This window comes from Vanellus vanellus (assembly GCF_965231255.1).
Source record: "Vanellus vanellus genome assembly, chromosome: 2".
Classification (NCBI taxonomy): Eukaryota; Metazoa; Chordata; class Aves; order Charadriiformes; family Charadriidae; genus Vanellus; species Vanellus vanellus.
The window spans coordinates 26,173,933-26,198,509 of NC_138906.1; the positions used below are offsets into that span (position 1 = coordinate 26,173,933).

Here is a 24,577-nt window from a genome sequence, read left to right on the forward strand (position 1 = left end):
CTTTTAAGGTATGATTTTAATGCCCAAATTCTGGTTTCTCTCTGAATGGAAGACTGTATTTCCACAGGAAGGGGAAAGAAGAATGCCTGTGCTTTAAGGAAGACACTATTTGTCTGTGCTTTAAGGAAGACACTCTTTGTCTGGGTAAGAACATGATGACCATTGTACTGACCCAAGCAAAGGTGGTATCCAGTCCAGTCTCCTCTCTCCAATAGGCAGACACCCAGCGATGGTCTCCTGAGGATGTGATGTGCAGTACTAGGGTTATATCTTTTATTAGACCAAGACACATAGGTGGAAAAATTAGACAAACTTTTGGCCATACAAACTTTTCCTCGGGTTAGAAACACCAGCTGCAGCTCTCAGTTAAGAACAATTGCTTAACATTTGCTGAGACATTTATTAATGAAGCCAGCTCTGAAAGGAAGAAGATGGTAGCTGTAGAACAGAGAGGACGTTAATGATGTTAATGATGGAGAGGATGTTAAGGATAGGAAAGAGAGTGGTATTTATTAGCTAAGCAAAAAGGAAAGACAATTACCTTACAGTCTGTTGATTCAGAGAGAGGTAAGCAGGGGGATGGAAGCAGAGCGAAATTACAGTCTACTCTCAGACCAGCATTTCTCCTGAGTCCCCGGTTTTGGACGTTGGACAGAGTTAGGAAACCTAGTGTTCATGCTCACCTCTGTGGGACAAGTTCTGTAGTTTCCCTTAAGGATCGGGACTCAAAGATCCGAGGGAGAACGTTGTGTTTTGTGAGAAACTCTCCCTCATCGACAGTACTGTGTTCTGGTCTACAAAGACCATCTCTGGGAGTTCATACTGGTGCTGAGTGGTGGTTTTCAGTAGCAAAACTACCAGGGAAACAGCCCTGCCCAAGATGAAGAACTTTGCAGTCCTGGAACTGCAAATGTAAGATGGGAGGATGGCTTGATGGCAGGGTGGTTTGATGGCAGGGGGTGTTCATTGCCGTAGTAATGGATGGGCATCAACACACCTTACGTTTCTGTCTCAGGCATGGTTTAAACTGATCTGGTGTTTTGGACCACAGAGAATCATGCTTCTAATGATGACTTTTGTGGTTTGGGGTGCTTGAAATGTAGGACAAGGGCTTCTGGGAACATTCTTTTCACACAAGATTTTCTTCTGTGATGTGAAAAATCATTAAACAGTTAAAACCAGCAAGTCCTAGGAACTCCACTGAACATACCAGCTCTCGGCCTTCATTCTTCTCCCCACAACACTCCCTCCATTCCCATTTCCACTTTTTCTTTCTGAGCTGGTCTCACTGATACATCCTTATCTAAGTTCTAAGCAGTTGTTCTCAAGCTGCATTTAGCTATGGTAGTTACTGATTCAGAACCAAAAAAAATAGCTGGTGAACCCAGAAATTTGTCTACTTTTCCTTCTCTACCAGTTGGTCTGAAAAAAGCTATTACTTACATATACAAACCTTGTCCTGTATGCATTGATCTTTCTCCTAGAACAATCTTCTGGCTTGTTGCACGCAGTGACCTAGAACAGCAGTTTTTCAGTGCTTTTCAGTTTGAGAAGTATTTCCTTAATTTTTCAAATGCAGAACCCCGCAGACAGAATTTCAACCAACTGATGATGGACTTAGACGTCTTAATTACCTTTTCTGGATTGTGTGATGCATCCCTAGGTCTGAAGACCAAAGGCAGAAAGCTACAGAGGCTTCCTGTGAAGAGTTAGAAATTCACACTCATTTTCTATGAGAAAAAGCCTGTATAATGCTTGTACCTATCTAAAGATCCAGTGTTCAATTGTTTTAGGATGAATAGGAAAACAATACTATCATTTAGGGCTGAATATAAATGAGGTTTGATGCTAGAAAGGAGTTAGTAATTTTAAATACTGATGTGGATCTGAAGAGGAAAATCTGTTAAAACTGTAAATACGATATGAAAGAATCAAACTTTTTCAGCAGAAGATGGGAAAAGATATCATTTGTGCATATCATTTTTGAACTACAGTCCTCTGAGAAGAGAGTTCTTGACAGAACTCAATGAACCTCAGTAAACGAGGACATCAGCGATCGAAATATTTAACGTTGTGCAATTTCTAAACACGATCCCACTCCTGCAGTCATTACACAGCACAGATCTTGCTATTAATTAGTTTGAATGTGGGACAGCACTGCTGGGAGAAAGACAGTGGCCTAAATAGCATGGTCCAAATTTTATCTGTAGCTATCCAAGAAATACGGATGTCTTTTATTAACCCTTGCCACCTGTGACAGCTAGAAATAAATGCTGGGCTTGTCTTATTCCTAATGGATTTTTGCAGCTCATTAGCATGTAATGTGGCAAGGGTGGGAGCACGCCGCAGAGAAGGAAGACAGCTGGACGCAGAAGTTTCATGCCTGGTTCAGCCCCGAATGGCAGCATTAACCGTCGGACAAATATGAGGACATTCATGTCCACAATGCAGAGGCTTCGTTAATGAATGTTTGGAGAACGAGGTAGGATTCTCCTCCTCCTCCTCTCCGGGAACATGGTTTATTATTCTTATTGAATTCCAGCGAGTACAGTAAATCCCCCATTCGGCCTCCATCATTTTCCCAGACTGCGCATTTCAGGAGAGCCAACAGGACCTCCACTCTGCGTGAGCAACCGGGCTTTAGATGCGCAGAAATGGCCACCATTGGCGGCCACTGTGTGCCATCCGCCCCCTCCCCAGAATATAGCAAGTATTCCAAAGACCTGATGGGAGGCACCCATTCATCCCCAGTTAGGCTGGAATAGCTGCCCACCGGGCAGAGGGAGGAAGGGGAATGGGAAAGCCCTCTTGGGATTGTTTTCACATCTCCGGCTGCTGCTGTAAACACGGCAGGAGGAGGAACCCGCACACAGAACACAGGCGATAACTCGCCAGAGAGGTACTTGGAGCCCCTGAGGAGGGAGGCGAGCTGTGGCCAGTGGCGCATCGCCGGGTGCCTGTGTGAGATGCGACCGCCGCCGCACGGCGCAGGCTGTGACCATAACCCGCCTTTCAGAGTTCAGTCCGGCAGAAGTGCTCCCCGACTGTCCCCTGCTCTCTGCTGCACACCCCGGACGACAGCACTGCCCCCGGCCCCCCTTTGCTATTGCCAAATATCGATCCCCTCCCCACCCCCGCGGGGCTGTGAACGGAGCCGAAACCGGCACAGCTGCCCTTCCGCCGGGGGAGACGCCGAGTTTCACGGGGTCTGGACCCCGCCGGGGTACGCAGTTCAGCGGCCTCGTAACTATCGTCATCACCGGGGAACCCAAAAAACAACCCCCCCGGGACAGCCGGGACCGCCACCCCGCCGGCTCCGCCGCACAGTCCCGCCGAGCCGCCCCCGCGGGCCCGGCCTCCCCCTGCCCACCCCAACGGCACGGCCCCCCGCCCCTCCTCCCCCCCATCACCTCCCCCCCACACCGGCCCCGCACGGAGCCACCCCCTCTTCCTCCCCCCGCGGCAGAACCCCCCTTTCCCCGCGCCGCCCCCACCACCGCCGCCGCCGCCTTTGTGCGCGGCGCGGGGCAGCCCCGCGCCCGCCTGCGCCCGCCCCCGGGTGAGGCGTTGGGAGACGGTCCCTTACGCAGGAAAGTTCGGCGTCGGTTTCAAGGCTCCTCCCTCCCGGTGAAAGGCAGACTGCGGGGCGCCTGGAAACCGGTCGGAGGGAGCGCGGCGCGGCGCGGCGAGGCGAGGGGCGCGGGCTCGAGGGGCCGGCACAAATGGTCAGGCGGCGGCGGCGGCGGAGGAGGCGGCGGCGGCGGTAGTCGGAGGCGCGGCGGGCGCTGCCGCCGGTGCGGGCAGAGCTGCGCGCCGCGGCCGCGCGAGTGGCGGCCGGGGCTGCCCCGTCCCTGCCCGCCGGCTCCCTTCATGAGTCGCAAGTTCGGGCCGGGAGGAGCAGCGGCGGCGGCGGCGGCGGCGGGGCGGCGGGAGCCCGGCTGGGCGGGCGGCACCGACTGAGCATGGCCGAGCGGCGCGGGCCGGCGGCGAGCGGCGGCGGGGAAGTTGGCGGCGGGCGGCGGGCGGGCGGCGGCGGCGGCCGGTGCCCGCGGCTGCTGCTGCCGCTGGTGCTGCTGTGGGCGGCGGCGCTGCCGACCGGGGGTCAGCCGCCGGCGTCGCAGTACAACGGCGAGCGGGGCATCTCCATCCCGGACCACGGCTACTGCCAGCCCATCTCCATCCCGCTCTGCACCGACATCGCCTACAACCAGACCATCATGCCCAACCTGCTGGGCCACACCAACCAGGAGGACGCGGGGCTGGAGGTGCACCAGTTCTACCCGCTGGTGAAGGTGCAGTGCTCGGCCGAGCTCAAGTTCTTCCTCTGCTCCATGTACGCCCCGGTGTGCACCGTGCTGGAGCAGGCCCTGCCGCCCTGCCGCTCCCTCTGCGAGCGGGCCCGGCAGGGCTGCGAGGCCCTCATGAACAAGTTCGGCTTCCAGTGGCCCGACACGCTGCGCTGCGAGAAGTTCCCGGTGCACGGGGCCGGCGAGCTCTGCGTGGGGCAGAACGCCTCCGAGCGCGGCACCCCCACGCCCGCCCTGCGCCCCGAGAGCTGGACCAGCAACCCCCACCGCGGGGGCATCGGCGGCGGCACCGGGGGCTCGGGGCCCGGCGAGACCCGCGGGCGCTTCTCCTGCCCGCGGGCGCTGAAGGTGCCCTCCTACCTGAACTACCGCTTCCTCGGGGAGAAGGACTGCGGGGCGCCCTGCGAGCCCGGCCGCCTCTACGGGCTCATGTACTTCGGGCCCGAGGAGCTGCGCTTCTCCCGCACCTGGATCGGCATCTGGTCGGTGCTCTGCTGCGCCTCCACCCTCTTCACCGTCCTCACCTACCTGGTGGACATGAAGCGGTTCAGCTACCCCGAGCGGCCCATCATCTTCCTCTCGGGCTGCTACACGGCGGTGGCTGTGGCCTACATCGCCGGCTTCCTGCTGGAGGAGAGGGTGGTCTGCAACGAGCGCTTCGCCGAGGACGGCTCCCGCACCGTGGCGCAGGGCACGAAGCGGGAGGGCTGCACCATCCTCTTCATGATGCTCTACTTCTTCGGCATGGCCAGCTCCATCTGGTGGGTCATCCTCTCCCTCACCTGGTTCCTGGCCGCCGGCATGAAGTGGGGCCATGAGGCCATCGAGGCCAACTCCCAGTACTTCCACCTGGCCGCCTGGGCTGTGCCGGCCATCAAGACCATCACCATCCTGGCCCTGGGGCAGGTGGACGGGGACATCCTCAGCGGTGTTTGCTTTGTGGGCATCAACAATGTAGACGCCCTGCGTGGCTTCGTGCTGGCCCCCTTGTTCGTCTACCTGTTCATCGGCACCTCCTTCCTGCTGGCCGGCTTTGTGTCCCTCTTCAGGATCCGGACCATCATGAAGCACGATGGCACCAAAACGGAAAAGCTGGAGAAGCTCATGGTGAGGATAGGCATCTTCAGTGTCCTCTACACAGTGCCGGCCACCATCGTCATTGCCTGCTATTTTTACGAGCAAGCTTTTAGGGAACAGTGGGAGAGGAGCTGGGTCACGCAGAGCTGTAAGAGCTATGCCATCCCCTGCCCCAACAACCACAGCAGCCACCACCCGCCCATGAGCCCCGACTTCACCGTCTTCATGATCAAGTATCTCATGACCTTAATCGTGGGCATCACCTCGGGCTTCTGGATCTGGTCTGGGAAAACCCTGAACTCCTGGAGGAAGTTTTACACCAGGCTCACCAACAGCAAGCAGGGCGAGACCACCGTCTGAGAACCCCGGAGGACCGGGGGCTCTGCCTGGGGGAAGCAGCTCCAAATCCAGCCTGGCCAAACTTTGGGGACCACGAGTGGCTTCCGCGGGGAGCGGAGGACGAGCCCACTGGGGTCCCCAGCGCCTGGGGCCACCAGGCTCTGCCCTCCCCTCTCCTCCCGGGCTGTCTCCTGCGGGAACTGAGCACACTGTCAGGTTGGGGGAGAGGGATGTAAATAGCCTCTGTAAGATTTTGTAAGTATATTTGTATTTAAATTACAAAAATCTCACTTTTTTTAATTATTTAGGACACTTTTAACCCGTTGGCAGATTTTGCTTCCTCGCCCCCTCCTTCCCCGCCCCCTCCCGCCTTGTTTCTTAATTTAAAAAGGAAAAAAAAAAAAAAAAAGGCGTTGGATTTTTATTTCGTAGGGCAGGATGGGAAAAAAAACTGCCGGTGAGAGCACCCAAACCAAAACCCTCTCTTCTCCCCCCTCCCCTACTCCCCCCCGCGGGTTTTGTAATGGCTCTGCTCGGACTTCCAGACTTCCCCGGCCCGGGGGCGGGGGGGGGGGGGGGGGCTGATGCTGATGCCGGTGGTACCGCCCGAGCCGGCCCCGGCCCCGGCCGGTGCTATGCGGCGGCGGAGGTGGGGTTGGGGACGAGCGCCGCTTGCCGCCTCGGCCCCGGCCCCGTCTCGGCGCGGGGGGGGGGGCGGACGGACGGACGGAGCGACCCCTGTGTCGGTCCCCCGTACCGGAGGGGGGGGGAACAGAGCAGCCGCCCGGGCATGGCGGGGTGGCGGCGCCCCGGCGGGACCCATTTGGTGGCGGTGGTGGGGATAGAAACAACATCCCGGTGCGCCCGGCGGTGTGCCCGGCCTTGCTCGGGGGGGGGAAGGACAGGACGCCCTCCGCAGCGCCCGGGGCTGCCGGCTGCCCTTTTCCCATTTTTCTTTTCTTTTTTTTTTTTTTTTTTTCTAAATTTATTTAAATGCACCACATAGTTTGAGAGGAGTTGGCCTGTTTCGTTGTAGGAGTTGAGGTTTAACACCGTCTGCACCTGTAGCACGTCCGATGCCTGAGGAGGTGGTTGGGGGGGGGGGCGCACAGATGTACCGAACTTCCCTCTCCTTGTGTTTTGTGTTTTTTTTTTTTTTTTTTTTTTTATTAATTTTTTTTTTTTTTTAAAGCCCGTTTCTCGGCGGTGAGGGCGGAGTGGGGCCGGGGCCGGGGATGGGGCCGGGTGTCCCCGCCGCGCTCCCGCCGCCGCCGCCGCCCGCCCGCCCCGGCCCCGCCGCGCTGCTGGTGGCGGGGGGTGGCACGATCAGGAAATAAAAGAGCTTCGTCGGAATAAAACGCAGCATCCAGATCTGGTTTTTTTGTTTGTTTGTTTTTTCTTTCCTTTTTTTTTGTTTGTTTTGTTTTTTTTTTTTTTGTTTTTCCTTAATTATATCCATAAGCTGGCTCTTCGTTTGGGAAACATTGGAGGCACTGCTATTTCCCCTGAATTTGAATTCATTGACATTTAATTCATTACACGCTACGAGAGCGTGATGATTTTTTCCAGCAGTAAAAACAAAGGAAGGGAAAACAGAAAACCAGAACGTTTGAGCACTCTGGTGGGATGTGAGACCTTAAAGAGCCTCTGCTGTCTTCCCCCTCCCCTCCCCCCCCCCCGCCCTTTTTTTTTTTCGGTACAGTAATAGCATTGCACAGTGCGAAGATGAGACACCATGTGTGCAGTATATCTACTATCTTGTATGCTCCTGGGCGTGTGGGATTGTGCTTCTTAATAATAATTAAAAAAAAAAAGGTTAAAAATTAAATTGTAACTTTCTACAGATGCATTTGAATATTTAGCCCTCTGTACAAAAAACAGCCAAATGCTTCTCTCCTGATTGTATTGTTTTAAACTTTTTTTTTTATATTACAAATGCCTGTATTTAGGTTCATAAACGTTATCTATGGCTACCATACCCTGAAATGCAAAATTATTTGAATTTGGTATGCATTTATTTCTGTTCATTATCACAAGATCATCTATATTTATAGAGGAATAGAAATTTATATATATTAAATACCATATTTTTAATTTCTCTGAAATAAATTGAGGTTTTGTACAAAACTATCTTGTCCCTTTACGTATTCCTATGACTAACTCCAATACTGTGTGAAAGCAGTGTATATACAACAAGATGTGTGGGATTCCTTTTTTCTTTTCTTATGTTGAGTTCACAGTAACAAGCTGGAATTCAGTGTAGGAATTCATTGTGCATTTTGTTTTTTATCTCTGGGTCGGTCTAGATTAATCCTTCAAAAGAAGTAATGTAAACTGTTCAAGATCTCTGACCAGGATATGGTCAGTCAGTGATGTGAAGTCCAAGAAGAGATCTGCTATATAGCAGGAGAAGAAAGAAGCTCACTGGTTCTTTTTTTTTTTTTTTTTTTTTCATGTTAAAGAAAAGGGTTCTCTCAACTTAGCCTTTCTTCTCCCCTTCCTATTAAAATAAAAGATTTTTTCAGTGCTCCAAATGACATTCAGACTGTGTTGCAATATTGTCAGAATATTTTCATGAGTAAAATAGTTTTGTTTTCCTGAATTTGAAATGTTTGGTTAATCCGGAGTTAAACGATATGCTCATGGAAGCATTTCAGCTTTATGGAAAGTACACACATTCCTAAACCTTTCAACACAACACATCCTTTTTTTTTTTTTTCTTCTTCTTTTTTTTTTTTCTAATTCATTATTTGAAGTGCCATTCTGTAAGCATGGGTTTGTTAGGAAAGACTGGCTAATTATGAGACTTGATTCCTGATTTCCGGTGTTATAAGCTAGTACAGCTTTTCGTTCTGTAGATGTGGAAGAAGATGTAAATGATTTTTGGCTCGTTTACTTTTTTCAAATTGTGATGCGTAAACAGCCATAGAAAAGTAAGGGAAGCTTAAAAAAATTGCCCTGGTGAGGTGAGACAAGACAGCAGGGTTTTTTTGCGTTATTTTTTAATTTGTTTTACATAAACATAGTTCCTGCTTTCTCAGATAATTTGAACATTTTATTCAAGTCTTTTTTTGGGTTTTGGTTTTTGATATTTTAGCATTTAAAATTGTACTGGTCAGCACTCAGCTAATGACCTGAATTACAAGCCATTCCATTTCAGTTGCAGCGGAATTCCTTTTGGTCAGTGTATAATTACATTTGAGCCACTTTGACTGATCTGTTTTCTTGCAGCTGAATGTATGTGATTTATTTATGCATGGGAGAACACATTTCTTTGTAACAGAGACCTTGTATTTGTGGGAGGAATGGGAGGACCAATTTTTAAAAAATACTTTTTAAAGGTGACTAATGGAATTGTCATTTCTACACAAAGTAAAATGTTAATATTTGCAGTTCATGATTTGCAGCAGATATGGATCCTCTTCTGTTCTTTAGTGTTTTTTTTCACAGATTGCAGAGCTGAAGCTCCATGTTGAATCTTGGTTATTTTAAAAAATATACTAGAGAGCACAATATGATCTTTTAATTTAAAAAAGCAAAGCCCTGCTTTTTTGTTTGCTTTTTTTTTATGAACTTTCACAGAGCGGTAATTTGCAAAGGTCACAGTCACTACTGAATGCTGTGGTGTTATCTGTATGACTTTCCTACCTTTTCATACTTTTATTTCTCAACACATAATGGTATTTGAGACCTTTTATTAATATGATACAAAGGTGTCTTTTGCATGGGTATACTGCTGTCATCACTAATGTTTTACCTCACTGTTAAAAACAGATCTATCCATTTGTTCCAGGGAATTTAGACTGGATTTTTTACAACACGGTCAGTATAATTGATGTACCACGTTTACCAAAGTATCACTATATACGAAGAAGCAGTGTTGCCCAGTTCTCTTGTCCATGACAAGAAGGATAATATAAGAACAAAACTGTGGTATAACAAAGTTTGTTGGGCTAGAAGTACTTGTTAAGACATTCCTTAGTCACCAGCTTTGCTTTCTCTTGGGGGATATATTTATAGCCCAAAATGAAGGGGCACTCAGAATCAGCATTCCCCTGAAGAGGGCTGTAGCCTGGAGAGCGGGGGATGCTGATTTACCGTTCATCCTTCAGTAACAGTAATGCTCTTTAATGTAGTGGCAAATTTGTGGTATTGGAATGAAATTATATGCTGTTTCCATAACAAATCCTGTTGGGAAGGGGAAGGATTTCTGATTCGTTCGTGTTCAGTAATGCCCCAAATTTCTGGTGTACGCATATGCTTCTAGAAGTGTTGGGTTGTTGTTTTTTTTTTTTTAATGGAGTGGCATGGCTGCAATCTAGTGGCCCTGAATGCTGCCCTCTGGGTGATGCCCACCCTTCTGCTGCCATCTCAGTGCTTCTCTTTGGGCATGAGTACAATCACAGGTGGTGCTGAGGACTCCTTTCATTTAAATGGACGATATTTGCCTTTTTTTTTTTTTTTAAATTATTCAAAGGGATGATAACGAGGCATGAGAAGAGGCTGCTGTATATGTACAGGATGAGTAGTTTTCCAAATGGGCTACGGGCTAGTACCTCGTCAGTCTGTTGCCACTCTCAGTCACAGCAGACAGCTTCCAGACCAACACTGTCATCCTTTTGGAAAGGTGCGCACCCTGCAGCTGACCAGATAAAGCAATCCTGGGTTTGGTGTGACGTGTGTAGCTTAAAATTTTTGAGGGTACTCGTGCAAAAAGTTTACGTTTGTGGGACATAACTCCTCCGTCCCATTGCTGCCTGGCCTCAGAAGGAGCTTCAGCTGGCAAAACTTCTCATGGCAGCTGAAGAGGTGATGGGCAGGAGGTTAAGTGCTGACCTGTGAAAATAAGGAAACTGAGGTAAGGCTCTATTTTCGTCACGAATTGACCCTCTAGTGCTCAAACAGTGGAATTGCATTGTATTTGATATTTAAAATGACGGGACTACAGGGCTGTGTGGCAACACTGTCCAAAATCAGTTCAGAATATCAGCCCCCCTCCCCTCTCCCTTTTAATTCTGTTGGACTTTATTAGCTGTTGCTTGCAATTCAATTCAAATGTTGATTTGAAAATGGAAGTCCTTGAGCTGCTCGGTCCCATTAGAAGTGAGGCTTGTGCTGTGGTCCATAGCTGTGGGGGTTTCTCCTATTTGTAAATCTCTGCCTCTGGTGTTCATCAGTCGAGCTGGAAGGCTTAGACAATGATTCACACTCATATGGGGAAAGGAAACTTTGTTTTTCTTGCTTTGGCCTCAGCTCCATGCTGCCTGTGTGTGTACAGCACAGAAGTGTCACCAGAGCAATGCTCTGTTTTGAAGCTCCTGATCAGTTTTGACATAGTAGTCCCATAGTTTTAAAAATTAGTTAGAGGGCTTAGGAAGCAATGCTCGGTGACTTAGTGCTGAGGCTTCGCTTTTCACAGTTTAGTTTTTAGAAGTCTTCAAACACTTTAGGATGTGAAATAGCTGCTTAAGGACAAACTGACCACCCCAGAATTAGGTCCTGGACACATCACAAGCATTATGAGCCCTATATTCATTTGAGAGTAGCCCGGTGACAGTGTTAAAGCAGTCTAGATAACACCATGCCCTGTAAGAAAAGGGCATCATTGCATTTATTTGCCAACTGAGATTCACTCTGCACCTTCACTTACTTATTTGAGGTCACTAAATGGAGAAGCAAATGCCATTTCTTTCATATGGGAGAGATTTCAGTGAATTGGCAAAATAGTCCTTAATAAGCAACATACAATTGCAAGTGTATCATTTTCCAGGAAGAGCAATACCACTTTGCTAGTTTAGTTGTAGACAGCGCTTTCAGAAAATTTAAATACTTTAAGAAAACATGCTGATTTTGTAGGCCATGACAATTGTGTTTCAGATCTCAACTTGTGATTAGTCTAAACTTCCAGTGTAACCACATCAGAGAGTCTTTCAGGCACGAGGTCTTGCCCTTGTTTGCATTCAAATCAGCAGCATTAAGTTGCTTATCTTGAGGTTGAATAAATAAACTCTAGTCTGCTAGTGAGACAACACTTAATGAAGACCCACATTGAGCCACCAGCCTGGCGTGAAATGCTGCTGGGTTGAGACCCCACAAGCCTCGTCCCAGCATCCCAAGGCTTTGTTGCAGCGCGTGGAAGTATTGGATGTGATTGAACTGCACTAAGGTGGAAACTTTTCAGTAACCATTAAACTCTGATGTAAACACGCTGTGTTGGGAGGCTTGTGTCAGCCACCATGAGAAGTATTTTTGATGGGCTATCTTAGAAATAACTTCTTCAGAGATATTGAAGCGACAGACTTTTATTTGCAATTAGCTGTCTTTTGGATAGTTGCATTATTAATGGGCCGCAGTGTTTAATAAAGTGCTATCCCAGGCTACCATGTAAGGCTACTGTATGTCAGTAGTGCAGCACGGTGGGTGGAAGTTGTCCATGTTATGATATCACCAGGGTCCCTTTGGGTAAGGAAGAACAGCATTTTTGCCTAGTTCTAGTATAACTTGGCTTATATTAATTACTTGCTACAGCACAAATTTAAAAGTCATTTATCGTGGGGTAGTTTGATGACAAAGATCACAAGAAAAATGAAAGTGGCCTGTATCCCTCAGGTGGGATGTCTTGATGCTGTTTTCTTGCATACTTGTTTGTATAATTCAGATCTTTTATAACTGTTTTACATTCTGTGACTCAGTGTTAGTCTCATTGCTGTGTTTAAATGAGACTAACAGTATGACTCACTGATGCTGTATGACTTGTCGTGTTGTCTTGTTCATGTTAATTACTATTGCTTTGTTACGGGTAACTTGTTTGACCTCCACCACCATACTACAGAAGTTAAGGGCAGACCTGATAGCCACAGGAGCGTGCAATCTGTTCAACAAGACAAGAGCATGTCAGTCCCCCCTGGCAGCTTGCCCACCACCGGTTCAACGCCTGCTGCTGCATCTCGGGCGCTGGGCTGTCACCCTCCCTCAGAGGTAACGTTTGCGTTCTTCTGCAAACTCCGTGGATGTCCTACTGGCAGCAGCACTGCTGGGGTTCTGCTGGATTGGCTCATTTTCCTGGCTGCCTAGGCGATGTGCTGGCTCTTTTGTTTCTCCCCCACCTACCTAGGGTGGAGGCTCTCCCGGCTGTTCTTAATCCCTGCATTTGATGGTGGATGTTCCGGGCACAACATCCCTGGCTGACCTTCTGTGGCTCGTATTCTGCTGCTCGCTTGCCTGTGCCTTCTCTGATAACCTCACTGGAAGTTGCCTTGCTCTAACCATCACCAGAATAGAACTCGTTCAGATCCCAGTTTATTCTTGAGGGCTCACCGTGCAGCGTTCATCGTGTTCATCACAAAATCACTGCTGTCCAAATAGAGAAGTGACTTGCTCTCAACTTGTTTGACAGCTTCTTTATTCATGACATTTTACTGTTAAATACAAGCACAAATACTATCCCCAAGGAGCTGATCTTGAGTTAATACCGAGAGTGTAGTGTGAGCAAATAAGGATTTTTCACTTGTTCAAATTCAAATATTACTGTGCATTATGATAAGTTGGCTGTATGTAAAATTGAGAAGGGTGATGAGTGTTTCATTTGTAGCCTACTCGTGTACAAATGCATCTAAAGAGGAAATAAAATAAAATAATAATAAAAAAGCTAACACAAAACCTCAAGGTGGGCTTCTCAAAATATTTATATAAATGAAAAGAACTGGAGGAGCAACAACTCATCACAAAGTCAGATTTTGCTATGACTCTTGTTAACTTTTCAGTACTTCTTTGTAATGGTGAAAGCTTCGCTTATTTTCTGTGGTCAGGGAGGGGAATTAGTCACCTCTTAGCATGAAGCCCTCTTTTAAAAGACTGCAAGAAGTTTATTTATTTACTTCTTAATTAAAAAAAAATCTAATTCTGAGGGATGTGAAAGAAAATTCTGCAACATGCTGAAGGGGTTAGTATCTTGTAGGACTGGGCACTTCACTGTTACTTGATGTTAGTGGAAGCAAATGGTGCTCAGCTGCGAAGGTAAGAAAACGGGATCTGACCAGTTCCGGGTAGGAGCTGCAACTGGGATGGCAGTAACGTGGTGTCTGAGTGTAGTCTCCACTTCCGACACAAAGGCAAAGATTTGCAGTTCTTGGGTGGTGGAGCGTACTAGCCCTGAGCCCAAATGTGACAGCAAATGGAGACCACCATGACGAATGCTGCTTGACCTGTCACCCTTGGCGTTATGCTGGGGCTGCTGTCCACTGGTGCTGAGGGCATGGGGGGAGAGAGAAGGACATGGGGGCCTGGGAAGGCAGGGGGCTGTGGTGTGTGGGCGAGGAGAGGTCAAAGAGGCAGGAGGAGGTGGTTGTCTGCATGGGCCAGGCGTGAGATGATGAACTGGGAGCTATGGCCATGCAGGACTGGTGCCTCTCCTGCCAAGGGTAGCTGAAGGCCACCATAACTCAGGCGTGGGAAGGGTACGGCTCCCCAGAGCATGCAGAACGCACAGGGAGGCCCTCCAGCATGTGTTCCAGAGTCACAGAAGATGGAGGCAGGGAAACAGCTTTTGTCTGGGTGTTTCTGAATCACAATGAGACAAAACCCTCTTCATTGCTGCGCACAAGCAGAGCGGGCTGCACAGCTGGGGCTGGGGCTGGTGGTGGGCCGGGGAGCGGGGCAAGGTGAAGAGCCCAACCTGGCAACCACAGGGTTTCCTCCAGGTTTCCCTGGATCCTGTTTTCCACTTCAAGATTAAAAATCTCCCCTCAGGGGAGAACGAAAAGGAAATTGTGTGGTAAGCTTTGCTATGTTTCCAGCTGACTTTTTCCATATAAGCGGGCAGTTGGGCCCAGTGTTTCTTAAGATGTCTTTACAGCGAGAGTAAGATCCTGGTTCCGCTGAAGGCAATAGCGAGTCTCCCGTTGGCTTCAGGAGGGCTGTAATTTCATCTTGGCTTCAAGATACGTTAGGAAGTGCATGGAGATCCTGGGGACAGAAAAAGGGAAAGTCAAAAATAAAGATCTCTCACCTGAAAGCTGTTCATAGTGCTTAGTTCATTTCCTCAGCCTTCAAAATATTTTCAGTGTTTTTCTGATCCTATTTATTAAGAGTATATAGGTACTATCCAAGGGCAGACATTATCTAAGGATCTGTGACTTCAGTACCTCACTCCTCAGTTTTGTCAAAAAAAGAGAGATCAAGATTAGTTTCTCAAAAATGTTCAGTTACAAAGTACTTGTTTTGAATTTAGGATCTTTTTTAAAAAAAAAAAAAGTTGTCATCTCTGTTTGAAATGGGGCTACTTTTACTTCTATGTATGCTGGCAATCTGAATGTCTAGCAGGTATTTCTGCCATCATTTGTTTTTCCAATTCTCTGTAAAAGTCCTATTTTATACTTTCTCAGAAGTGTTTTGTTGTTTTTTTTTTCTCGCAGCAGTTCTGGAAATAGCTTTTCTTTGCAGCCAGCGAGAGGATGTGTACCATCCGTGAAGGCAGCTTGGAGAGCAGGCATAGGCAAACTGCAAAACAACATAACTTGTGGAATTAACACTTCACGTTGACACCCATTAAAAATATTCGGAGATTGACTCAGCCTGCCCATGTTGCACAAATAACATGCTTGGCTCTGAATGATTCAAGATCTTATCTGCTCTCGGCGCAAGTTCAGTGTGGAGGGCCTGATCCTGTTCTCATTAACCTCCAAAGGAGTTTTGCTGTTCACTTCAAAGAGAATTACATCAGCAGCATTTGCAGTGAGGCACACACAGTTCCTGTATCTTTTCCCTTTTTTCTTTCTCTCTCTCTTTCTTTTTTAATTATATTCCAAACTACAGCAAAACAAAAAAAAAAGGCTAGGAAGCAGTCGAAATAAATCTGCTGTCTGTTGAGCAATGTTGTTGCATGAGAGCTCTGTTTGTTTGGAGTTCTTAAGTGCAAATGGAGAGTAGAAACCAGCAAGAGCTGAGATTATCAAGGGTTTGACAATCTTTGTAGCTGAGTACCCTCAATTCCCATCGCCCCCGTGACGGGAGCCTTGCACGGTCCATGGTATTTCTTTGCACTTTGCACAACTATTGGCAAGGAACTGGAGCTGAGCCGTTGCATTCAGCCACTGGTAATGTATCCGTGTAAACAGCAGTGCCTGCGGTGGTCACTGCAAACGGCTCCGCTAAGCCCCCGGGAAGGTAACCGCGTTCCTTCTTTGTTTTCCCTGAGCATAGCTTTTGAAAAGGAGGAGGCACGTGTGGAGGAGGGATGGGATGGACTGACTGGGGATTTTGTTTGTTTTTCTGTTTCTTCCAGGCTGTCAGATTAAATAGCAGAATGAATTCACCCATATTTTGCCTTTTATTGTTTTGTAGAAGAAAAGCCTTGTGACTCTACAAACACGCTGGTTCCTATGGGGGAGGGAGCAGCAAGCATGTCGCTCAGCCATTCAACATACTTCATGTGTTTTAAAATCCCTCTTTGTGCCGGAAGAGCATGGCACCCCAAATGCATCACCCACCATGGTGTGTACCAGCAGAGTCTGCCCCTGGTTCCAGAAGAGGAACCATGCCCTGCCCATGGAGGTCTAGAGGGACTCCGTGTGTCTACTGTCCCCTTTCCTCCATCTCCAGGCCATAACCACAAGCTCCTGATGAGGTGCTGATGTCTGCTGCATGTTTGTCCATGAGGGAGCCATGCAAGATCACCATTCTCTGGTAGCTGGCACCCAATGATAATGACTCAGTGACAAACTTAGTTACTCCTGTTGTCTGCCAAACTGAAACCTTTAGACTTCAGTTTAAAGGGTCTCGTATCCCCATTTCCTATTCTCTGAAGCTCGCTAACTTGGTTTCAAACCTATGAAGTCATCCACTGTGGGGGATGCTCTGTGCTGTCCCGAGGGAGTAAACATGAACCAGCTCGCTTCTAGTCTTCGAGGGTTTTTTCCCCCCTGCCCTACTGTTGCCCTGTTTGATTCTCTGTCAGCCTTGCCAACTCCTTGCCATGCCAGAAGATGGTTTTCTTAACCCCATGCTGCAAACACCCTCTTCTCTCCTGGCCGTGGGCAGACATCCCTCCAAGCTGTTTCCTTCTCACTTTGGCAAGTCTTCTAACATGAGAATCGGGGCAAATGACATGTGGGGACATGAACCTCTGCTTTTTTCTCCACCATAACTACCTTAGCCACTGGAAACTTTGCCATTCTCTGGTGGGTCCTGATGAGCATCATCGTCTCGGCCTGTATCGCTTTCCAGAAGTATTCATTGAAATGCAGTGGGAGTCTGAGTCTGCAGTTTAGGGCTTAGTGTGCCCAGTGGAACTTAAAGTCTGGGTCCACATCTGCTCCAAGGCAGAGGGAGTGGGAATAGGACTCAAATTTTCCATATCTCCCTTGTGTATCCTGATAAATGGGTTATTCTGAGGATGTGTCCTCTCTTTTTTCACAAAGGAGCTACTAAGCATTTTAGGTTTCTCATAATGCAAGATGGGAAGACGACTGAAATTGTAAAGTTTCAGAGGACAGGTAGGTGACCTGTTTCCAAAGCATTAGTAGGTGACCTCTTTTCAAAGCAGCATGGCAAGTGCCTGGTGCTTGGCTCTTTAGTTTGGCCCTTGTCCTCTGTGCTGTCTTCTTTCTGGTGTCAGAAGAATGCAAAAACCTTTCTGAAGTCCACTGGTGAATTTTGACATGGTTAATGCGGAAACAAGCACACACTTTTAACAGTAAAACTGCTGAATGAGAGAAACATCCGAAGGTTTTGGTGGAAGCTCTGTTACTTGGAGCCTTTCAATCCAGGCGAGCTATCTTCCCAAAAGATAAGCTCTTACACCGTCAAATTATGACATTTGATGCAGCTATTACTGATACAATTCTGTGTCTTTTTTGAGGCAAAAGTCTGGGTTAAACAATTCTGAATGTTCTTTCTGGACTTAAACTCTATCTGTCAATGGCAGCTGGAGGAGTTCACCTGAGCCTTCTCCAGCCATTCTGCAGCGAGTATGTTGCCTGGCATTTGGAAATTGCTTGGATGGTTCTGCTGAGTTCCTCTGGTGGACATCATCAGGCAGGTTCATGGGGAGTCCCAGAGAGCAACCTAATAACTGGTGTGAAGACTGGGGGCAGCAGCACGACTGTCAGAAGCCACACTGCTCAGCAGGTAGATGGAAATGCTGCAAGGGTGAGCAGAGACAGGAGGCCTGCCCTGCTGGCACTCTGCCCCAAAAGGATGGAAGACATAAAGGAGGACAGCACATAAACGTGACAATAGCTTGTTAAGAAAGCCTTGATGTTCTTCTGTTGTGTTCCTCTTGGAAAAGAATGATTTTAGATAATCACAAAAACATGTCCTGTGGCAAAACCCAATCTCTACCACCTCTGAGTCTGTTTAGAAGATGACATGCTTTTGGCAAGTGCTTCAATAGCCACTGAAATGCCCAATGCATGTTAACGATCTAACCAATAAGTTATAGGTTCTTTTTTTTTTTTTTTTCATTGAAGAACATTGACAAAACTGCAAACACATGTTTCTGCTGCTAAAGCTTAGTCTTATCACAGTTTGAAAATGTGGAAAATCAATTACATGCTTTGAATTACTCCCTTTATTGCTATAAAAGAATTTCTTCATTCTTTCAGGGTAGTGTACACTTGGTAACATCTACCGCTAACAGGCTGTTAGGACTTTCTGCTAAATTAATACACTACAAGTAAACTAAACAGAAGGCCGGTGGAATGCTAAACATCCACTTTCTCCTCTGTTGTGGCTGTGCTGCAGCTTGGGAACCCTCAGCCTTGTTGCTACAACATCTGGACAACATTTGGGGCTGTCTCTCAAGTGCACGGGTGTGCACCTCCGGTGAATTTTAACTTTCAACATCTCTCTGCCTCTAATCTATATTTAATGTTTCATGACTAGTAGTCAAAGAAACTTCAGCTAAATATCAGGTTGGAATGAAAATGATCCTTGGGAAAACACTCGCTTTCAGCGTTCGCCGGCAAAGTATCTGTGACAGAGACGTTCCCTGGAGATTTGTAGCCCATTCTCTCACAGTAATAATAATTAAGACTCGTGATTACTGTGCCCACATAATCAAAGATCGCTTCATAAATTGTACTCCCTAAAGGGACGAATTCCCTGCTCCTAACTGGATGTCAGTCAGAGGGATCAGCACCCCCAGGGATCTGGAGTCTTTGCTTGCCCTTTTCATTACCGTGTTGTTAGCATTGTGTTACTTCATATTCTTCTCAATGCAAATGAGTAGGTAATCATGTGTAAATCGTGCCCTCCAGAAGGCACATGTGGTGAGTTTTTTTCCCCAAATCTACCACAGGGATTTCTCACATGGAACATAATTACATCTCTGCCATATGGGCTCATTTATATTCTATTACAGGTTAAGCTAATACGACTCAGAAATATGCTAAAAATACCTCAAAGTATTTTGAGCACTGTCAAAACACTTGTCATTTCTTTGCTTGCCTGTTTGATTGTGAATGACTTTATATTTATTTAGAGATCCACAGTGCCAAGGAACTTCAGAAACACAAAATCAGGCCAGTTCTGTGTTACCCGGTCTCAAAAAAATACTTTAAATTCTCTCCCATGACATTCTCTTTTGGTAATGGCAAATAGATCGGTGAACAATGAAACTGAAGAGCCTCTAAGACGTGTTTACCTGAAGCAGCACCTCTGCGGGTTTCAGGTTTCCCGGGAGGAAAGGAGCATGCATTTCAGTTGTTTAGCTTTGTCATAATTAGGCTAGATCGGGTCTGCGTTTGATGTAATTACTTTGTCCTGACAAAGCTATACTCGTGCTCTAGCCATAATAAAAGTCCAAACCTCTCTACTGTGGAAGAAGGGCTATTGTGGAAGTAACTGTTGCCTAAAAAATGATGGTAAGATAAGAATAGGTCAGTAGTGAGTACCATAAATAAACACTTTCAAAATGAAGCAACTAAACGTTACATGACATTGTTTTCAGAATTGTGGTACCGCATGATAGTAAGCTATTTTCCAAATTCAGTGGAAATGTTTAATTTGACTGTAAGATTTTATTTGACAAGATTTTTTTTTATTATTAGTATTTTACTGATTTCTAAAACTAATGCCACTGACATCTCTGGATAAAATCTGGGTCCATCGCAATCAGTCTTCGTTTTATTCTTTTTATTTGTAAATTCAGTATTTCATCCTTTGAAATTTGATCAGTTTTCCTTTATTCCACTAGCTAAGGGGAAACATGTAGAAAGTAATACAGAGGTAGGAGGATTAGGCCAGAGGATGGGAGAGGACTGCACTGGGCCTGCACGTGATGCTTCAGATGATACATTGCAAAAGCAGTGACTGACCTTAGTTCCAAAGAGACGCTTACTAGGAATTGGACCGGGGTTTTGAAAACAACAGCTGTATGTTTCCTATAACCGGGAGATAAAATTCAGTCCTCGTCTATAAAGCCCTTTGACGTTTTCAGTGATGAAAAATTCTATGTAGGTATAAAATCAATTCTATAACTATGAAATAAACTGTAGTACCTTTCTAGTATTGACTTACACTTTTCAGAGCGTTGCTAGGAATTGTTTGCTGGTTTGTTTTTTTTTTTTTATTATACTGTCGAATAATCAACATTTTAGATTATTCAGCATTTGAACACCAAGCCAAATCTTTCCTGAATGTTTTTTGCATGTTTTCAGAGAACAATAATTATTGCTAACACATTGTGTCAGACGTTTGTGTATGTAAGCAACTAACATTAAGTGCATGAAAAGTCCCCTTGAAGTCAGACACTTACGTATTTTTCTGAATCAAAGCCTAGAAACTATGATGTCTGTAATTTTGCAATAGCATCAAACTCACAGGACAGGGTTTCTTTGGACTTTACCTTGTTCTTAAAAGACACCTTTCAAAATCAGCTGAAACAACAGGGTTTTGGTCAGAGCTGTGCACTGATCATTGCTGAATAAGGAGAGCAGTCTGTTTGACTGTGCGTTCAGTGTAGAGGGGAAAAAATTCAGCCCAGCTCCAAGTTTATTACCCAAGAAAAGTATTTTTCCAGTCTTTGTTATTCCTGAAGCAGTGTAAGGGACACTACAGTGATTTCATACATCAGGGAGACATAAAAAAAAGAGTGGTCTCCTGGGCTGTGGAACAAAGAGAAACAAACTTCAAATCTCAGAGCTAACTCCATTAAATAATGTTTTAATTCATCTGTCATAGGCATTTGATTAAAGAACCTGCTATACAATTTCTTTTGCGGTTTCTATAGCCCCGGTTGTGTAAAAGCGTCCCATGCCCTTGGAAAAACAGCCTCCCCCTTTCGCGCACAGAAAGGAGTCTTTTACTCGACGTCTTCACAGCTTGCTTCCTTTTTCTTCAGGCAAGGTTTTTCATTTTCGTTCCACAATTTCGTTTACTATAAAAGTGCGGTCATTGGGGATGCTGCGCTGGAAGATGGCTGTATGCCTGTCCTGGTTCTGTACTCTTCCCCGGGCATCCAGCACTGCCCGCTGCTGCGGTTGGGTGAGGGTGGTGGCATGAGCTGACGGCTGTCCTGAGGTCCCTGTGTCACACCGGAGCGTGGGCAGAGGCAGTGGAAAGGGGCAGGCTGAACAGGTATTCTCAAATATTCTGGATAACAACCTTTCCAGGAGAGAGGATGACTCTTAATGTACCCTCCTCGAGATCTCCTTTATTAATTGCATTCCGGAGGTGGCAATTTGGTGATATTTGCATCACATATTTATCAGCCATATGTCAGTATGTCAATATTTTCCTCTAGATGGTGGGCAGGTGTGGATTTGAAGCAGAAATATCCAGCTTGTCCTGCACTCATATTCCCCATTGTGTGTTCTGGGTGAGACGTTTATTTGCAGCTGGCGCCTGGATGGAAAGTTCTGGTCTGTGGTGGAAATGGGTGCATTTCAGCACGCATACAATTTGCAGGAATAGCTAAATCGAGTGCCTTTGTATGAAAATTTGATTCTTAAAAGCCACGGTGATGTTTTAAGTCAATCGTTCCTGGAAATACAAAACATCTCACAATTAAGTTTGGACCTTCTTTGTCATTTGATGGATAAATGTGAAATTCTTTTGCTGTCTAACACGATCTACTCCCTCCTAATACCCAGCTCTCTGAAACCCTTTGTAAATAATTAGAGTTTGCATCATCTGTTTGGCTAATACGCAGTGTCTGCTTTCCAAGTCTGCGTAGATGATAATCTGTTTTAATACCTGTACAAATCAATTAAATTTATTTTGTGCGCTGTTCACTGTATGCCAAATTGGGTGGGAGAGTAGAAACACTTAGCAGGGGAATCAGACTTCACATAATCGTGAATTAGATAAGCCTTGCAATGTGAGTGGGGGAGGAGGTGAAATTTAGCATGTAATTCCCTCATCTACAGGCAGATTAAAAAAATGGCTTCCAGAAACAAAAATATAGGGCAAGATTGCGGAGCTCTTATTCGTGTTGCTGAGCAGTTTCTCCTTGGATTTATCCCACTGAAGCTTAATAATATCACCTCCAGGGTGGCTGAAAGGATGCGGAGTTTCTTGTGAGGCACTTTGATGCTTTGTCTACTGCAGAACGCAGGCAACATATCTTCAAACCTCCTCGTGGGGAAGGACTTCTGACTTCTCTTTGCAGTTTCTGATCGCCATCGCTGCGGTGTAGGTTAGGAGCCTGTAAATCCCCAAACTGCCTGGCGGTAAAACGGACGGGTGTTCTGATGCGGCTGATGGGTTCTGTAAGAGGAGCCGGGTTCAGGCTATAGCTTAGTCCATGTGAATTTCATCATTTACAAAATCAAGCCTTCTTCAAGCAAAATTTATCTAGCTAACCTCCATTTTTTCGCCTCACACCTATCCTCTTGTAGATAACGTGTAGCTGGACTGGGCAAATTTAAAGTTGACTGTGATAGAAATGCTTTTTACTCCCGTCAAAAATCCGTAATTAAGCAGTGATACAGATGGATTAAAGAATAAATTGCGAAACACGTTTCAAAATATGGGGGTAAGAGGATGAAAAGCTGCATCAAGGAAACTGGGGTAAGGCTAAGTGTCTATCAAGTAAGCGCTGCTAAAATTTTGCAGCATAAAACACTGTATAGAAAAGATCATTGTCAGAAGGAAGATGGATTGATTGATCCTAATATTACAATAGTGTTCCTGATTGCAGGTACCTGAGGACAGTTTGGTTTTAGAAACAGCAGTATATCCTTTGTTCACTTGGATTCTCACTCCTGAGAAAAGATTAGAATTTTCCTCCTCATGTCATATGTAGAATTCTTGTTAAATTACTCCACGCTATAAAATTGCTTGGGGAGGACAGAATACCAAGCAAAAATGTGTAAGTATTTTAAGATCATTCCTCTCAAAAGGGAGCATTTTGTGCCTGTACCCTTCTAGTTCTTTTGGAGAAGAATTTTCCGGGCGATGCATAAGGAGGGCTGGCAGGTAATCCCGCTGCTCTGCCGGCCAGAGCTACCGATTCCTGCCACGACCTTGCTTTGGCTCTGTGATCTGTGAAATGGGGCAATGAGGATGTAAATGCAAAGCCTGGAGGAAAGATGCTGAAGAAGTACCGAATGGCACAGTATTATTGCAATGAAGGTATTTAACATATATGGTAAAAAGTAGCAACCGTGGTAAAAAGGAAGAGGATTGCAGACCGTGTCCTACTGGCGGCATGTGGATAGGACTGTCCCCAGTCCCGCATGGTGGTGCCGGAGGGTCAGAGCTCTGCGCTGGGGGGAGCAGTGTCTCCTGCGGGGGAAGAAGTTACAGGTGACTGTGTTTTCCAATGTGAAATTAACACTCACTTTATTTAACTCTTTCAACTCAGCGACATGACCACTTAGGGCCCGATTGTGTGGATCCTCCACTCCTTCACACATGTAAGAGTTCTCCTGCTGACATGAGCAGCTTGCCAGTACAAGCACGTTTTGTGTAGAGTGTGAGGTGCAGAGCCTTTCTTTTTAAAGTATATTGCTCTCTGGCTTTCTGGGCTCCAACCCAGTTGCTAAATGTGTATTTTTTGACAAGGGATGTCATTGAATGGGACTTCTTTCACTTTCTGAAAAATGGTAAAAACTCATCCCACTGTTCATCATTGCACGTGTGACACAAATGGATTTTGCAGAGGCAAACCTAAGTTTCCTTGCTTTTGAACAACTTGGTTACCTTTCTTCCTCTTTGTAGTCGCGAATATTTTGCTTGCCACCAACAGCCTGCATACTGTTGGCTTAAATTCGGCACTGTAAAAATCTCATAAAAAAATGGAAATACCCATCTTTATTCAATGTTCCCTGGACATTTCTGTAAAGCCTTTTGTGGCTGAAAATGTATTATTGATTTTTAAAAACATGGTGGGGAACCGATCACATTTTGGAGACTTAGAAAATCACCTTATGTTACGTCCTGTTTAGAATGAGAAAGTCTGAAGGACTGACTGTCTACCCCTCTGAAACTATAATCACGAGCGCTGTAGTCATTTGAGTTTTTATATTTGGTTCTCCTTCCCTGAACATTTTGGATATTTTTAGTGCCACTGTAAGTACACTCCGCAGTTTTTGTGATTAAAGGTAAATGTACCAGCATTCTTGCAATTGATTGAGAATTTTTATTACAGGCGTTACAGGATTTTCCACTCGTTTGTATCCTGCATGGCTATTTGCACCAATGAAAAGAAGTTGTTAAATGGTGTAAAACCAAATGCATTTTTACTGCAGCCTTGTTTAGCAATTATGCTGCATAAGACACAAGGTAGCACAGCATTCAAGATGTACACGCATTCACCAGGAATTATCAAATATCAAATATCAACAGTATTGGAATTTAAATGAGCAAAGGATTACAGAAACTGTGTCATACCTTCATTTCTTGGCAAGAAA

General features: G+C 46.2%; 1 protein-coding gene across 1 annotated transcript; it reads left to right on the forward strand.

Moving 5' to 3' along the window:
* Window positions 1–3,962: 3,962 nt before the first annotated feature.
* FZD1 (frizzled class receptor 1) lies at window positions 3,963–6,275 on the forward strand (the record flags this gene model as incomplete). The annotated part of the gene is made up of 1 exon (XM_082479892.1): window positions 3,963–6,275. One exon carries the CDS (start codon window positions 3,963–3,965, stop codon window positions 5,742–5,744), a length of 1,782 nt encoding a protein of 593 aa, XP_082336018.1. The 3' UTR covers window positions 5,745–6,275.
* Between the last annotated feature and the right edge of the window lie 18,302 nt (window positions 6,276–24,577).